An 18,875-nucleotide genomic window follows, 5' to 3' on the forward strand; every position below is an offset into this window, starting at 1 on the left:
TTTGCAGATAGGCATTTGCGGGCAAAGGTAATTTAGGTCTATGAAGTGTTACTCTTAACTATAAGCTGCATCTAAGATGAAAGTCATAAATTTAACTTGCCCAAAATACAGACACACAATGTAAAGGCAGATGGCATAGGGTCCAGCTTACCTCCTGTTACACACTTGGTTTGAGGTGGGCTAAGCCATTTAACTTACCAGTTATCTCAGCTTCTTCACCACCATAATGGGATACAAACAACCAAACTTTTTTTTTTTTTTTTTTTACAGAGACAGAGAGTCAGAAAGAGGGATAGATAGGGACAGACAGACAGGAACGGACAAAGATGAGAAGCATCAATCATTAGTTTTTCATTGCGACACCTTAGTTGTTCATTGATTGCTTTCTTATATGTGCGTTGACAGGGGTGCTACAGCAGACCAAGTAACCCCTTGCTCGAACCAGCGACCTTGGGTCCAAGCTGGTGAGCTTTTGCTCAAACCAGATGAGCCCACGCTCAAGCTGGCGACCTCGAGGTCTCAAACCTGGGTCCTCTGCATCCCAGTCCGATGCTCTATCCACTGTGCCACCGCCTGGTCAGGAACAACCAATCTTTTAAACTCAGTAATAATAAAATGAAACCTATATACTATTCTAGCTAGGACATTTGGGAGGCAAGAGGCAGACACAAAGTTATCTCAAGAAAAAACATAATTTGTTTTTAGGATAGACTGGAATTGGAAATGACAAGGAGCATAATTTGAGACAGCCAACGCCCAACTCCTATTTAAAGGCTATGTGCTGTTATTCTGTCTGCAAATCAAACTCTGGTATCCTAGTGAGCTCCTCCCACATATGGGCCACAGAAGCAACTTTGGACTTGAATCTATCTCATGACCTTTCAGTTTAGCTACTATAAAAAGCAGTTCATCCTCCTGACTGTTTTCCAAATATGTCATTCTCATTCCTGCTTTCTTCCTCCTGAAATACCCTTTCCCCAACTCTTTGCCTGGCTTGCTTTTTCACTTCATTTAAAACCTCTGTTCAAATCTCACTTTTAAAAAAGATCTTCCCTGATCATTCCAACTAATATACCATCTGGTATTTTTCTCCTTGTCTACTTTTATTTTCTTAATGACTTTCACTGTCTCACTTTTTTTTTCTCTTAATTTGGTCTTTCTGTCCTCTTGATATTGGGTTGAGGTTAGGAACTTTGTTCTTTTTACTGCAGTACCACCCTTGCTTAGAACAATGCCTCACACAACCAATGTCGACTGAATATTTTATGAATAAGTGAGAGAATGAATGTCTGACTTCTCCAGATTTATAATTCCAAATTTCTAAGATAAGAAGTAAATGATGCATTTCATATGTACTGCTCACAAAAAATTAGGGTATATTTCAAAATGAATATGAAACAATAAAAAAAGAAGCATTTGATATTTTTTATTAAACAAGAACATCAGAAAAGCAAATGACAAGTCAAAGAAAGTTGATTATGCCAATGAGATGCAAAATCAACTTTTATTTCATTGGTGAAAATGCACTATACAAAAGGCTGAAAGTACTGGAGGATCTGCAGCTTCTCTGATCCCCTAATTTTTGTGAGCAGTGTATTTCAAAGGGAACCACATTGATCTAATGCTGGCCAGCCTATGAGGTGCCATTCTTATGTTAGTGGCCCCATCCATTTGTCTGTTGGGAGACAGATGAGATGGGATCACTTCACAACATCCAGAGCACAGGGTCTTGCAGTGTTAGGGGCAGACTCCTAAGTGGCCCAGCTGTATGCCACCTTGAGGTCTATGAAGTGCCGGCTCAGCTCTGATAGACACAGAGAGGCCGTATACCTTTAACTAAAACTGTCAAGGCCAAGAACAAGGTTGGCTTCTGTAGGTACTTTCTGGCTTCGGTCATAATTTCCCTTAATTTATTTTATCTGCTCTGAATCTTACATTGAATTTTTATAAATTAATAATAATCATAGTTAATACTTTTGAAATTCCTTAGGAGCCTCCTGCTACTTTATGAGACTATTTATGTAGTTTAAGTCCTGAAATCTCACAACCCTCCTCTGAAGTAGGTACTATGACTGACTACCTTCATTTTGAAAATAGAAGAAATGGGGGAATGGAGAGAAAATAAGTTGCCTGAGTCACTGAGGGCTGAGCAAGGAGAACTTAATTTCTTAGAAATAACATCCTGAGGGGATAAACACATGCAAATAAGCTCTTAGATTGTCAAAGTATTTTGGAGATGCTATTCTTAATAAACATTTAAAATATATCAACTATTCCTTTGGGTCTGTGAGGTTTACAGGCTTAAGATCTAGTATTCTCTATGACCTTTGCATCTGTTTTTGCATATGTACACCAGAAATTTTAAATATTTTACCCAAATTGACAGTTTTCAATAGAGATATTTGGCAATTTTTATAATACACAAATACCCAAGCCCAAAACACTGTGTCCCACTTTAAATAAGTTAAAGTTTATACTACTAAGGGCAACAGTTTTGTTAGGTTTCTTGAGCTATGTTTACAATAAGAATATAAACACATAGGTATAAAAGAGATGCTTGGAGGAGAATTCACTGAACACCCATTATTTAGCATCTTCCACATGCATGACACCATGTTAAACACTTGGAGATATACAGTGATGTATATGGACTGCAATGTTCCAAATTCATGTTGCAGATTTTTTTCCAAACCTCATTTAATGAACTTGAAGTCAGTATGTTACTGCCCTAATATTTTGCTGTATCATGCAGCCAGACCCAATAGTTGCATCTCTTGTATCAATATAGTATAACTTTCCACTAAATTGAAGCAAGGAAGAATTTTTTTATGCTTGTTTTTTATAGCTAAGGTCTGTATAGGGCCGAGGAAAAGCCATATTTACAAATGTGCAGCTATGAATTACTATTTGTTTTCTGTCTTTAAGTAGCATGTTAGTTCTACTATTGTTTTGTTTTGCACATGTGTTTTTTAAAAAGGACATAATTTGCTCTGTCAAGACTTGATTTCCATCTTTTTGGCAAAGTTGCTCAAGGTCACCATGGCCCATATTCATCAATCATGTGTGCTTCATGGATTTCCTCTGTCACTAGTACATATCAGTATGATTAATGGTTCAGGGTTCATATTTAGGAATCTGATTGAATAACTGTCGTTTTATTTGTAGGAACTTATAATTCAAAAAAACATTGATGGAGTTGTCCAAAAAAAGAGGGCAATGCAAGTCAGTTTTACTTCTTATAAACAATAAAGCTTACTCATTCATTAACACAAATAGGCTGTGCACTCCAGCATAGTACCTGAGCCTCAGCTATTAGACTAGAGAAGGACATTACCTCTGTGAGGAGACTCTCCTGCAGCATTAAGGAGAGTGCTGTAATGTGAGACTGTCTATCACACTGCGTTGCAGGCTTCCTTGCTGGAAGATATGGGTTCCTGAGGGCTTTCGCAAACCTAACTTTTATTTCTAACAGGGAGTAATAATTATTTATTTACTTTAAAAATATATTTATTTGTTAACTATAAAATTAATTATTTACTATTTTTATAAGAATTGTAGATGTTTCTTATTAAAAATAAAATAAAGAACAAGAAGTAAAAAGATTTACTGTTTTCTAGAAATTTAGTAAGGGATAAAAGGTACATTTTAAGTCAGTGGACCTTTTTTTTTAGATTTTATTTATTCATTTTTAGAGAGGAGAGAGAGAGAAAGGGGGCAGGAAAAGGAGGAATCAACTCCCATATGTCCTCTGACCAAGCAAGCCCAGGGTTTCGAACCAGAGACCTCAGTGTTCCAGTTCAACACTTTATCCAATGAGCCACCACAGGTCAGGCCAGTTGATTTTTTTCAAGTGAATTGAGATGATATAGGTGGCTTACCTTTTTGAGGGGCAACAGCTTGTTCTCAATCTCACATTAGTTTAATACATCAAAGATTTATATTTTAAATCTGAAACTATAAAATTATTATGATAAAGTAGGTTAATATCTCAAAATGGTTTTAGAAGACCTTTTAAAATATGTCAGAAACCCAGATATTTTTTTTTTTAAATAAATTTTTATTAATGGTAATGGGATGACATTAATAAATCAGGGTACATATATTCAAAGAAAACATGTCTAGGTTATTTTGTCATCAAATTATGTTGCAAACCCCTCGCCCAAAGTCAGATTGTCCTCCGCCACCCTCTATCTAGTTCTCTGTGCCCCTCCCCCTCCCCCTAACTCTCTCCCTCCCTCCCTCCCATGTCCTCCCTCCCCCCCCACCCTTGGTAACCACCACACTCTTGTCCATGTCTCTTAGTCTCATTTTTATGTTCCACCAATGTATGGAATCATGTAGTTCTTGTTTTTTTCTGATTTGCTTATTTCACTCCTTATAATGTTATCAAGATCCCACCATTTTGCTGTAAATGATCTGATGTCATCATTTCTTATGGCTGAGTAGTATTCCATAGTGTATATGTGCCACATCTTCTTTATCCAGTCTTCTATTGAAGGGCTTTTTGGTTGTTTCCATGTCTTGGCCACTGTGAACAGTGCTGCAATGAACATGGGGCTACATGTGTCTTCACGTATCAATGTTTCTGAGGTTTTGGGGTATATACCCAGTAGAGGGATTGCTGGGTCATAAGGTAGTTCTATTTGCAGTTTTTTGAGGAACCACCATACTTTCCTCCATAATGGTTGTACTACTTTACAGTCCCACCAACAGTGAATGAGGGTTCCTTTTTCTCCACAGCCTCTCCAACATTTGCTATTACCCGTCTTGTTGATAATAGCTAATCTAACAGGAGTGAGGTGGTATCTCATTGTAGTTTTGATTTGCATTTCTCTAATAACTAATGAAGCTGAGCATCTTTTCATATATCTGTTGGCCATTTGTATCTCTTCCTGGGAGAAGTGTCTGTTCATGTCCTCTTCCCATTTTTTTATTGGATTGTTTGTTTGTTTGTTGTTGAGTTTTATGAGTTCTTTGTAAATTTTGGATATTAGGCCCTTATCTGAGCTGTCGTTTGAAAATATCAGTTCCCATATAGTTGGCTGTCTGTTTATTTTGATATCAGTTTCTCTTGCTGAGCAAAAACTTTTAATTCTGATGTAGTCCCATTCATTTATCTTTGCCTTCACTTCTCTTGCCATTGGAGTCAAGTTCATAAAATGTTCTTTAAAACCCAGGTCCATGATTTTAGTACCTATGTCTTCTTCTATGTACTTTATTGTTTCAGGTCTTATATTTAGGTCTTTGATCCATTTTGAATTAATTTTAGTACACGGGGACAGGCTGTAGTCGAGTTTCATTCTTTTGCATGTGGCTTTCCAGTTTTCCCAACACCATTTGTTGAAGAGGCTTTCTTTTCTCCATTGTGTGTTGTTGGCCCCTTTATCAAAGATTATTTGACCATATATATGTGGTTTTATTTCTGGGCTTTCTATTCTGTTCCATTGGTCTGAGTGTCTATTTTTTTGCCAATACCATGCTGTTTTGATTATCGTGGCCCTATAATATAGTTTAAAGTCAGGTATTGTAATGCCCCCAGCTTCATTCTTTTTCCTTAGGATTGTTTTGGCTATTCGGGGTTTTTTATAGTTCCATATAAATCTGATGATTTTTTGTTCCATTTCTTTAAAAAATCTCATAGGGATTTTGATGGGAATTGCATTAAATTTGTATATTGCTTTGGGTAATATGGCCATTTTGATTATATTTATTCTTCCTATCCAAGAACAAGGAATATTTTTCCATCTCATTGTATCTTTTTCGATTTCCCTTAACAATGCTTTGTAATTTTCATTATATAGGTCCTTTACGTTCTTTGTTATGTTTATTCCTAGGTATTTTATTTTTTTTGTTGCAATCGTGAAGGGGATTATTTTTTTGAGTTCGTTTTCTAATATTTCATTGTTGGCATATAGAAAGGCTATGGACTTTTGTATGTTAATTTTGTATCCTGTGACCTTACTGTATTGGTTTATTGTTTCTAATAATCTTTTTGTGGAGTCCTTCGGGTTTTCGATGTATAGGATCATATCATCAGCAAAAAGTGATAGCTTTACTTCTTCTTTTCCGATATGGATGCCTTTTATTTCTTTGTCTTGTCTGATTGCTCTGGCCAGAACTTCTAGCACCACGTTGAATAAGAGTGGAGAGAGTGGACAACCCTGTCTTGTTCCTGATTTAAGGTAGAAAGTCCTCAGTTTTATGCCGTTTAATAGGATGTTGGCTGATGGTTTATCATATATAGAAACCCAGATATTAAAAAAGAAAAAAAATATCTTGATTGAATAAAATAGAAAAAATTCAGTATATAAGAAAAAAAAACACTATGAAAATCATAGATGAGCCTGACCAGGAGGTGGCGCAGTGGATGGAGCATCGGACTGGGATGCAGAAGACCCAGGTTCAAGACCCCGAGGTCGCCAGCTTGACGCGGGCTCATCTGGCTTGAGCAAAAGCTTGCAAGCTTGGACCCAGGGTCGCTGGCTTGAGTGGGGGGGGGGTTGCTCAGTCTGCTGAGGGCCCATGGTGAGGGCACATGTGAGAAAGCAATCAATGAGCAACTAAGATGTTGAAATGAAAAACTGATGATTGATGCTTCTCATCTCTCTCCGTTCCTGTCTGTCTGTTCCTATCTGTCCCTCTCTCTGTTTTTGTAAAAAAAAAAAAAAAAAAGAAAAAGAAATAAAATCAGACTAAAAAGAAAACAAAATAAGAGACAATGGCAACATATGACATTTAGGATATTATAAAATATCCTAAATGTGTTTACTTTTAACAATCAATAAAAATTTGATAGAAACTACAACAGAAGAATGTAAAAGACAAATACTTCATAAAAGGGGAAAAATCAATAAACATATGCTTTATTAGTGTTCAAAGTAACAATCAGCACATATTTTTCTAGTATTTAAAGAATCCATAATACAGTCTTTTTAGTGTTCTGGGAAATCCCACTAAAATCAACAAATGGAAAGGATTTTGTTGTCAATAGCCAGTGAAACTTAGTAGTCTAATTTTTCCAGCTCAGGTGATCTTTAGCCTGCAATGTGGTCTCTTTGCCTAGAGAAGAAATGGGATAAGACCAGCAATATCATATATGATTGTATGTAGAAGTCCAAGAATGTATTGGAAATCTCTAAATTTTACATATGAGACAATGCTCTATTCATATTATAAAATGTATTTGTAATTTTAATACAAAAAGAAATGATCAACATTGTTTAAAATATAATTTTTGAATATATTCTCTTGATTATTATTTATGCTTCCACTACTATGAAACTCAAATTATTATTAAAAAGAACTTTTCCATCTTTCTTTACACTGAATTCAGGCTCTTGCAGATCTTTTACAATTTCTGCTCTGAGATCACCTGGTGCTGTTGTATTAAAGTGGCAGGTTTCTGTCAAAAAATCCAAAAGCAAGTCTCCATTTTCATTGCCATCAATAAAACAGTCAGATATATCCATGGTGGACAGAAAGTCGTAACACTCATACTGAAGTCCCATCTTGTCCAGCATCTGAGTGAGATCAGTCGATGTGATATACAGGCAGAGGTCATCCCGGGGTAAGCGGGATCCATATTTTTTCCATAGCTTGCCCCAGCTACTGGTTCCTGTGAGACAGAACAAAAGTCATGCATTCATTTATTCTTTCTTTCATTTACCCACTCTGCCTGGCAATACATTAGGTACTTGGGATAAAGGAATCAATTAAAAAAATAAAATCTTGCCTTTGTGTAGCTTAATTCAAGGAGTGAAGGGTTTGGGGTAAGGATAAAGTTAATAAATAAATTGTATATCAAATATTGCTAAGTGCTAATGAAAAACAAAGCAGAGCAAAGAATAAAAAGGGTCAAAGAGTTGAATGGGTTGCTATTTTATATAAGCTGGTCATAGACAGTCTCTCTTACTATGTGACATTTGAGCACAGACATGACAAGCCACATAGCTGTACCAGAGAGAAGGTTACTCCAAGATGAGGAAAGAATAACTGAAAAGGACCTGAGGCAGAAACATGTCTGGCATGCTTAGGAGCTAGCTAGCAAGCCAGTGATATTGGAATTGAGTGGACAAGGAAAGTGGTAGAGATGGGAAGCCACTGAGGTGCTGACTCAGAAACTTCTGGACTGATGGACATATTCTCCATCTTCATTGTCATGTATGGTAGCCACTTGTGGCTATGGAACCTTTTAATTGTGGCTAGTGTGACTGAGGAAATGCATTTTGTTATATTTCATCTTAAGTCATTTAAATTTAAATTTCAATAGCCAAATGTGGCTTCCATATTGAACAATAGAGTTACTTATCCTGATTTGCATTTTACTAAGGTCACTTTGGCGGCACAGATAAGCATCAAGTATAGGGGCATAAGGACAGAAGAAGGAAGAACAGTAAGAAGGCTACTGTAATAACCTGGGTGACAGATGATGATAACTTGGACCAGTGAGCTTGGAGGTGCTGAGAAATGGTTGGATATTTTATATCTTACACTACTAGATTCATTTCCATTGACCAACAATTTGGATACTAAGTGTGAGTAAAAAAAAAAAAAAGTCAGTGATGATCTCACTAATTTTTGTCCAAGCACCTAAAAAGAGAGAACTGCCTTTATTAGAAATGAAAAAAATGAGAGGAGCAGTTTTAAAAAATCATCAGGCATGATTTTAGAAATGTAAATTTGATCAAACTTGATCATGATGTATTATTTTTTTAAATGTATTGTTATATTTGGTTTGCTATTATTTTAAGACTTTTGCATCTGTATTCATTAGAGATATTGGTCTGTAGTTTTCTTTTTTGTGTTGTCCTTGCTAAGTTTTGGTGTCAGGGTTATGTTGGCCTCATACAATATATTATGAAGTATTGCCTCTTCTTTAATTTTTTTGGAAGACTTTGAGAAGGCTATGTACCAAATCATTAGTGTAGCCATCTGGTCCTGGATTTTTATTTTTTTAGGAGGTTTTTGGTAGTTGTTTCTATATCTTCACTGCTTACTGGTCTATTTAGGTTTTCTACTTCTTTGTGCCTCACTCTAGGAAGACTATAGTTCTAGAAACTTATCCATTTCTTCTAGATTGTTGAATTTGGTGGCATATAATCTTTCATGATATTCTAGTATGATCCTTCATATATCTATGATATCTGTGTTAATTTCTCCTCTTTCATTTCATATTTTGTCTATATGAGTCCTTCCTTTTTTTTCCTTAATGAGTCTGGCCAGGGGTTTGTCAATTTTATCAATTTTGTCAAAGAACCAACTTGGGAGTACAAGGATGGTTCAACATATGCAAATCTTTCAACGTGATACACCTCATCAACAAAACAGGAGACAAAAACCATATGATCCTATCAACAGATGAAGAAAAGGCATTTGAAAAGTTACAACATCACTTATGATTAAAACACTCAATAAAATGGGTATAGAAGGAAAGTACCTCAACATAATAAAGGCCATATATGACAACCCCTCCCTCAATACCATACTAAATGGTAAAAAACTAAATACCCTTCCTCTAAAATCAGGAACAAGACAAAGCTGCCCACTCTCTCCGCTCTTATTCAACACAGTACTGGAAGTTTAGTCAGAGCAATAAGGCACAAGAAAGAAATTAAAGGTATCCATATCAGGAAAGAAGAAGTAAAGGTATCACTTTTTGGAGATGACATGATTCTGTATATAGAAAACACCAAAGATGCCACCAAAAAACCATTAGAAACAATAAAGAAACACAATAAAATCACAGGATACAAAATCAATATACAAAAGTCTGCTGCTTTCCTATATGCCAACAACAAAACTTCAGAAAATGAACTGAATAAAACAATTCCTTGTATAATAGCAGCAACAACAAAGTACCTAGGAATAAACTTAACAAAGGATGTGAAGGACCTATATACTGAAAACTACAAAGCATTACTAAAAGAAATTGAAAAAGACACATTGAAATGAAAAAATATTCCATGTTCATTGATCAAAAGAATCAACATAGTAAAAACGGCCATATTACCCAAAGCAATATACAAATTTAATGCAATCATTAGTAAAATCCCAATGTCATATTTTAAATAAATAGAACAAAAATTCACCAGATTTGTATGGAACCATAAAAGACCTCAAATAGCCAAAGCAATCCTGACAAAAAAGAATAAAGCTGGAGGTATCATACTACCTGGTTTCAAATAATACTAGAGAGCCATGATAATCAAAGCAGCATGGTATTGGCAGAAAAACAGACATAAAGACTAGTGGAAAAGAATCAAGAGCCCAGAAATGAAACCACTTACATATAAGCAATCATCTTTGACAAAGAAGCCAAAAGCACACAATAGAAAAAAGAAAGCCTCTTTAATAAATGGTGCCGACAAAATTGAAAAGCCACATGCAAAAGAATTAAACTTGACTACATCTTGTCCTCATGCACAAACATTAATTAAAAATGGATCAAAGACCTAAATATAAGTTCTGAAATAATAAATTACTTAGAAGAAAATATATGTACTAAACTTTGGACCTTGGCCGTAAAGAACATTTTATGAACTTGACCCTAAAGGCAAGGGAAGTAAAGGCAAAAATAAATAAATGGGACTATCTTAAACTATGATTCTTCTGCAGAGGAAAAGAAACTGACCACAAAACAGAAAGGCAGCCAACCAAATGGGAGTTGATATTCACAAACAACAGTTCTGACAAGGGATTAATATCCCAAATATATAAAGAACTCACGAAGCTCAACAACAAACAACCAAACAATCCAATTAAAAAATGGAGAGAAGATCTGAACAGACATTTCTCTCATGAATAGATATATGAAGAGATGCTCATCTTCACTAGCTATTAGTGAAATGCACATCAAAACTACAATGAGATACCTCCTCTCACCTGTTAGATAGGCTGTTATCAAGAAGACAGTTAATAACATGTGCTGGAAAGGCAGAGGAAAAAAAATCCTCATTCACTCCTGATGGGAATGTAAACTGGTAGAAAGTATGGTGGGTCCTCAATAAATTAAGAATAGAGCTACCGTATAACCCAGCAATCCCTCTACTGAGTGGCTATCCGAAAAACTAAAAAACATTGGTATGTGAAGACACATGCACATTCATTGTGTTCATTTGCAGCATTACTCATGGTGGCCAAGACATGAAAACAACCAAACATTTCCTCAATAGAGGGTTGGATAAAGAAGATACACTACATATATGCAATGGGATATTACTCAGCCATAAGAAATGATGATAGATTGCCATTTATGACAACATGGATGGATCTTGAGAACATTGTACTAAGTGAAATAAGTAAATCCAAAAAAAGCCAAGAACTATATGATTTCACACATAAGTGGGATATAAAACAGAGACTCGTGGACATAGATAAAAATGAAGGGGTTACCAGGGGGAGAGGGGCTGGGAGGAGGGGAGTAAAGAGGGACAAATATATGATGACAGAAAATGATTTCACTTCGGGTGATGGGCACACAACATAATCAACATTTTAAATGCAATAGAGATGTTTACCTGAAACTTATGTGTTCTTATGGACCAACATCACACAATTAAATTTAATTCCCCAACTCACCCCTAAAAAGTTATCACTAAAGCCTGACTGATTGAGTGTGAAGCCTAGTTTTTCCTCTTCTAACTTTTTTTTTTTTTTTACAGAGACAGAGAGAATCAGAGAGAGGAATAGATAGTGACAGACAGACAGGAACAGAGAGAGATGAGAAGCATCAATTATCAGTTTTTCGTTGTGATACCTTAGTTGTTCATTGATTGCTTTCTCATATGTGCCTTGACCGTGGGGCTACAGCAGACCAAGTAACCCCTTGCTCAAGCCTGTGACCTGGGGGTCCAAGCTGGTGAGCTTTGCTCAAACCAGATTAGCCTGCGCTCAAACTGGCAACCTCAGGGTCTCAAACCTGGGTCTTCTGCATCCCAGTCCAATGCTTTATCCACTGTGCCACCACCTGGTCAGGCCTCTTACTAACTTTTTGAAACTGCACTTCAGTTTCATTAACTGTTAAACAAGAATAATAATAGAATCTATTCACAGAATTTCTGGAAAGATAAACTGAGTTAAAAAAGTAAAGCACCACAAGCATCCCAAGATGGCCAACTTGGAGGATCGGGTGTCGGATGAAGAGAAGATCATTCTGGATTGCCTGTAGCTACAAGAAGGTTGCTAAAGGCCAGTCAAAAGCAGTGACTCCCACTGGTCTTCACCAGTTTCCAGCCATGGAGGTCCAGGGCTGGTACATCCAGTGGCCAGATACAGAGAGAATCAGCTCAAGACCTAACAACCATAGTTAGAGTGGTATCTAAAGGAAAGGCTCCTCACACTTGACCCAGCTAAGGCATAGAAAATGTTGTTACAAACAGCAAAAAGAGTAGTAGCAGCAGACAAGTAGCCTACAGCGGATTACAAATAGCTGAATTCATCCCAGGAAGATTTAGAAATTTCACAACTGAAAGCTGGAGTCAGACAACAACAACCCTATACTCAGCTACACAAACAACATATTTGAATGAGCAGTCTATATAGAGACAAAATGGGAAGACAGAGAAGTGCAATTCAAATGAACCAACAAGAGAAATCTCCAGAAAAAGAAGAGAATAAAATGGAAATAACTAAGATGCCAGATGCAGAGTTTAGAATAATGATTGTTAGGATGCTCAAGAATCTTAGAGCAACCATAGATAGACAACATGAACACCTAAACAAAGAGATATCTGGCATCAAAGAGGACACTGAAATCATAAAAAAGAATCAGGCAGAAATGACAAACACAATTTCAGAAATGAAGACTACACTAGAAGGAATGAAAAGCAGGCAAGATGAAAGAGAGGACTGAATCAGCAATTTAGAGGACAAGATAAGCAAAAGCACAGAAGCAGAACAGCAAAAAAAAAAGGAGGATCAAAATGTCTGAGAAAGCTCTAAGACAGCTCTGTGACAATAAGAAAAGAAACAACTTCCGCTTCATAGGGGTTCCTGAAGAAGAAGAGAAAGAACAAGGGATAGAGAACCTGATTGAAGAAATTATAGATGAAAAAATGTCTGAATTTGATGCAGGAAAAAGTTACACAAGTTCAAGAAGCACAGAGAATTAAAAGGAGCCCAAATGAGCCTACACAAGATACATCATAATTAAAATACCAAAGCTAAGAAATAAGAAAGAATATTAAAAGCTGCAAGAGAAAAGCAGTCAATCACCTACAAAGGAGTCCCCAAAAGGATGATATCCGACTTCTCAACAAAAACACTTGAGGCGAGAAGGGAATGGCAAGAAATATTCAAATTAATGCAGAACAAGAGCCTACAACCAAGACTTCTTTATCCAGCAAGGCTATCATTTAAAATAGGAGAAATAAAAAGCTTCCCATACAAAAACAAAAAACAAAAAAACCCTCAAGTAATTTATTACAACCAAACCAATGATGTAAGAAATGTTAAGGGTCCTGTTGTAAACAGAACAAGGGGGGAGCGGGGAATCTACTAGTAAAAGAGGAATGTAGCCCTGGCCGGTTGGCTCAGCAGTAGAGCGTCGGCCTAGCGTGCGGAGGACCCGGGTTCGATTCCTGGCCAGGGCACATAGGAGAAGCGCCCATTTGCTTCTCCACCCCTCCGCCGCGCTTTCCTCTCTGTCTCTCTCTTCCCCTCCTGCAGCCAAGGCTCCATTGGAGCAAAGATGGCCCAGGCGCTGGGCATGGCTCTGTGGCCTCTGCCTCAGGCGCTAGAGTGGCTCTGGTCGCAATATGGCGACGCCCAGGATGGGCAGAGCATCGCCCCCTGGGGGGCAGAGCACCGCCCCTGGTGGGCGTGCCGGGTGGATCCCGGTCGGGCGCATGCGGGAGTCTGTCTGACTGTCTCTCCCTGTTTCCAGCTTCAGAAAAATGAAGAAAAAAAAAAAAGAGGAATGTAGATTTAAGATTTTAGAGATGCATCCAAATTGGAAAAGAAGAAGTAAAACTATCATTATTTGCTGATGATATGATACTGTACATAGAAAATCTTAAAGTCTCAGTCAAAAAACTACTGGACCTGATAAATGAGTTCAGCAAGGTGGCAGGATATAAAATTAATATTCAGAAATCAGTGGCATTTTTATGCACCAACAATGAACTGTCTGAAAGAGAAATTAAGAAAACCCCTTCACTATTGCAACAACAACAAAGAAAGTACCGAGGAGTAAATTTAACCAAGGAGATTAAAGACTTGTACTCGGAAAATTATAAAACATTAATAAGAGAAATCAAGGAAGATACAAACAAGTGGAAGCATATACCATGTTCAAGGATAAGAAGAATAAATTAAGCATTATTAAAATGTCTATATTACCTAAAGCAACTTATAAATTCAATGCAATTTCCATTAAAATACCAATGACATACTTCAAAGATATATACTAGAATAAATATTCCAAAAATTTATAGGGAACCAAAAAAGAACATGAATAGCCTCAGCAATCTAGAAGAAGAAGAATAAAGTTAGAGGTATCACACTTCCTGATATCAAGTTATACTACAAGGCCATTGTACTTAAAACAGCTTGATACTGGCATAAGAATAGGCATACAGATCAATGGAACAGAACAGAGAACCCAGAAATAAACCCACACCTTTATGGACAACTGATATTTGACAAAGGAGGTATGAGCATACAATGGAGTAAAGACAGTCTCTTTAACAAGTGGTGTTAGGAAAATTGGAGAGCTACTTGCAAAATAATAAAAGTAGACCACCAACTTACACCATTCACAGAAATAAACTCAAAATGGATAAAAGAATTAATGTAATTCATGAAACCCTAAGCATCTTAGAAGAAAACATAGGCAGTAAGCTCACCAACATCTCTCACAACAATATATTTGCTGATTTATCTCCACGGGCAAGTGAAATAAAAGACAGGATGAACAAATGGGACTATATCAAACTAAAAATCTTTTGCACAGCTAACGACAATATGAACAAAATAAAAAGATAAACCACACAATGGGATAACATATTTGAAAATATGTCTGATAAGGGGTTAATAACCAAAATTTATAAAGAACATAAAAACTCTACACCAGTGATATAATCCAATCAAAAATGGGCAAAAGAAATGTATAGACACTTCAAACGGGACATACACATGCCCACTAGCAAAAGAAAAAATGTTCAACATCACTAATCATTAGAGAAATGCAAATTAAAATCACATGAGATATCACCACACACCAGTCAGAATGACACTCATTAACAAAACAAAACATAATAAGTGCTGGCAAGGCTGTGGAGTAAAGGGAACCCTCCTGCACTGCTGGTGGGAATGCAGACTGGTGCAACCACTGCAGAAAACGGTATGGAGACTCCTCAAAAAATTAAAAATGGAACTGCCTTTTGACCCAGCCATCCCACTTTTAGGTATATATCCTAAGAATACCAAATCACTGATTCAAAAGAAGAAATGCACCCCCATGTTTATGTCAGCATTGTTTACAATAGCCAAGATCTAGAAACAGCCCAAGTGTCTGTCAGTGGACGAGTGGATTAAAAAGCTGTAGTACATATACACAATGGAATACTATGGGGCCATGAAAAAGAAGGAAATACTACCTTTTGTGACAACATGGATGGACCTGGAAACTATTATGTTAAGTGAAATAAGCCAGGTAAGAAATAAAAATATCATATACCTCACTCATATGAGGAATCCAAAGAACAATGTGAACTGAGGAACAGAATAGAGACAGAGGAGGGATCAAAGGGACCAGTGGGAAAGGGGATGAGAGGATGAGATTAGAGAAGGAAAATAGATTGGTGCAATTATATATACATAACACAGCATTATAGAGAACAGAAAAGCAAATCCTGGAGGGAAGGGGGGAGTGTGTTTGGGGGAGGGGGACAAGGGGATTGTTGAGGGGAATTCAGGGATGGGGAGGATGTATTCGGTGGGACACTTGAATCTCTGTAAACACAATAAATTTAAATAAATAAAAAAAAAATCATAAAAAAAAGTAAAGCACCTGGAACCATGACTGGCACATAGTAAACACTGTTGAAGTATTAGATAATGAAGTTGGACTTAGCCAAAGCATATAAAAAAAAACCCTACATTTTCTATGAACTTCCAGACTTAAAAGTGAAGATTTCAAAGGTTTGATTTTTTTTCAGTTCCCAAACATCTTTTATGATCTAATAAAAGTAAATGAGACTCCAGAAAAGTAAACAAACAAGACACACCCATATAGTTGTGCATATAGTCACAAATTGTGCAAAGACTCCTGACCCTCATCTCTGAACTAGGCTAAAGTTTCCATTTTAACTCAAAAGCATACTATCCCAAGCAAGTAGTAAATATATATAAATGGACTATTTCAGGGGTCGGGAACCTTTTTGGCTGAGAAAGCCATGAATGCCACACATTTTAAAATGTAATTCTGTGAGAGCCATACAATATGTTTAACACTAAATACAAGTAAATGTGTGCATTTTATGTAAGACCAACACTTTTAAAGTACAATAAGTCTCTGAATTCTTTTTAATAACATTGTTATGCTGTTGCTAACCAATGATGAATAAAGTACTTCTTACCATTAATGAGACTTTTGGTGCTGCATGGTTTTGCTGATGGCTTTGTAGTCTGGTTGATAAGTGGTGAGGTTAAGTTTCATGCAGGCGTTGAGACTTCCATCCATTAAACGTGATTGTAGGTTGGTCTTAATGTGCTTTAGTTGTAAGAAAGACTGCTCACATGCATACGTAGAGCCAAACATTGTCAGTACAGCAATACTCACATGCTGCAGTGTGTGGTATATGAAGGGAAGCACATTTTAAGTTTTGACAATCAGCTGGTCCATGGGTTGAAGTTTTTTCATTTCTCCCCACTTGTGTTTGCTCGCCAACTCTGCTTGCTGTTGTGCGAGTCTTTCCAAATCTTCATTCAGTGGACTTGAACTTATTCACTCACATGTCTGAGGCCTTCAGGTCAGCAGCTTGTAGCTCAAAATCTCTGACAGAGACACCGGGGATGTAACTCAGGTCGGTGCTGTCCACTGCACACTCATGTGAATGGGAGATGAACTTAAAAAGATGTGTACTCATGAAATTCTCCAAAGCACGCTTTGAATGACTGCAGGAGATTTGATGTGAAGCTCGCTAGCAGCTGGAGATCAAGATGTTGAGCAGGGTCACTTGCTGTGCATACATCTTTAAACTTTCCCAGTTTTTCAAAGTGTAGTAAACGACCTGTTTCAGTGTCAGCGATGAAGAGTTCCAGCTTGCTTTCAAATGCAAACACTGCTTGTTGAAGGGATAAGCGTGTATTTCCAACGCCTTGCATTTTCACATTGAGCTGGTTCAGATGTTCAGTTATGTCCACGAGATAGTAGAACTTCAGGAGCCACTCAGTGTTAGCTAACTCAGGACGCTCGACATTTCTCATTTCAAGAAAAGTCCAGATTTTGCTCAGACAAGCCATGAAATGGCTGAGCACCTTCCCTCCTGACAACCAAAGCACATGCTGTGCAGAAGCAGACCAGGATAATTATTCCCAACTTCATCCAGCAGTGTTTTAAATTGGCAATCATTTAAAGCTCGGGCAACAATAACGTTGACCAGCTGAATGACCAGTGACATCACCTCACCAAGCTGCTCACCACACATCTGAGCACAAAGCGCCCCTGATGTAGGATGCAGTGAAAACTTAGGATGGGTCTCTTCTCATGTTTACGAAGAAGCACTATGAATCCTCTGTTTTTCTCCACAATGCACGGAGCACCATCAGTACACACCGAAATAAGTTTATCCATCAGTAGATTTTTTTCTTTAGTGAACTCAGTAAAAGACTTGAATAAATCCTCCCTTCTTGTTGTCTCTTTCATAGGCAAAACAGCAAGACTTTCCTCACGTAGTGTATCACCGACAGCATACCTTGCAATCACGCTGAACTGGGATAAATGGCTTACATCAGTTGACTCATCCAAAGAGAGAAAAGAATGGTGCTGCATTTATGTCCTTCACTGTGTTGTCTCAATTTGATTTGCCATCATGATGGTACGATCATGAACAGTTCCTGCCGACAGAGGCATGTCTTTTTTTTTTTTCTTTTTTTTTTTCTTTTTTCTGAAGGGCATGTCTTTTATTCATTTGATTATCTTGTCTTTATCCAAAAAGTTGTCAAAAAGTTCATTGGCAACATCAAGCATGAATGTGTTGGCATACTCTCCATCTGTGAATGGCTTTCCATTTCTCACAATTGCTAAAGCACCAGCAAAGGTAGCTGAATTCCAGTCACCTTGTTGGGTCCAAACATGGACTAGCTTGCACTCTGCACAGTAGTTCTTGACATGCTTTCTTCCTGCTGTCCCCTGCTGGATATTTCGATGCAAGTGTAGTATGGCATATGTTGAAGTGCTGCTTTATATTTGACTGTTTCATCGATGCAATTTTATCATTGCATATTAGACACACTGCAGAACCTGCTCTCTCCACAAAGGCGAATTCCTCTGTCCATTCCTGCTGAAAAGTATGATACTCCTCATCCTTTTTTCTTTTAGCCATCTTCTTCGTCAAAAGGGTTTCTGCAATTAGCTAGCTGACTACTTGATTAAAAGGAGGGAAGTTTACTTCCTGACCTCACAATGACCTGTGTACATTTACACATTATCCAATAAAAATTTGGTGTTGTCCCAGAGGACAGCTGTGATTGGCTCCAGCCAACCGCAACCATGAACATGAGTGGTAGGAAATGAATGGATTGTAATACATGAGACTGTTTTATATTTTTAACGTTATTAATTTTTTTTATTAAAGATTTGCCTGCGAGCCAGATGCAGCCATCAAAAGAGCCACATCTGGCTCACAAGCTATAGGTTCCCAACCCCTGGCCTA

The 18,875-nt window shown here is 37.3% G+C and overlaps 1 protein-coding gene across 1 annotated transcript in view; it reads right to left on the bottom strand.

Annotated features, from left to right (window-relative positions):
- Positions 1–6,829: 6,829 nt before the first annotated feature.
- The window catches only part of HNMT (histamine N-methyltransferase), a 48,400-nt gene continuing 36,354 nt past the window's right edge, over positions 6,830–18,875 (bottom strand). Inside the window, exon 7 of the mRNA XM_066232757.1 lies at positions 6,830–7,615. Within this exon, the coding sequence (XP_066088854.1) occupies positions 7,260–7,615 (356 nt within the window). The 3' untranslated portion in view covers positions 6,830–7,259. The remainder of the gene's footprint in view (positions 7,616–18,875) is intronic.

This window comes from Saccopteryx bilineata, chromosome 5 (genome assembly GCF_036850765.1).
Source record: "Saccopteryx bilineata isolate mSacBil1 chromosome 5, mSacBil1_pri_phased_curated, whole genome shotgun sequence".
Classification (NCBI taxonomy): Eukaryota; Metazoa; Chordata; class Mammalia; order Chiroptera; family Emballonuridae; genus Saccopteryx; species Saccopteryx bilineata.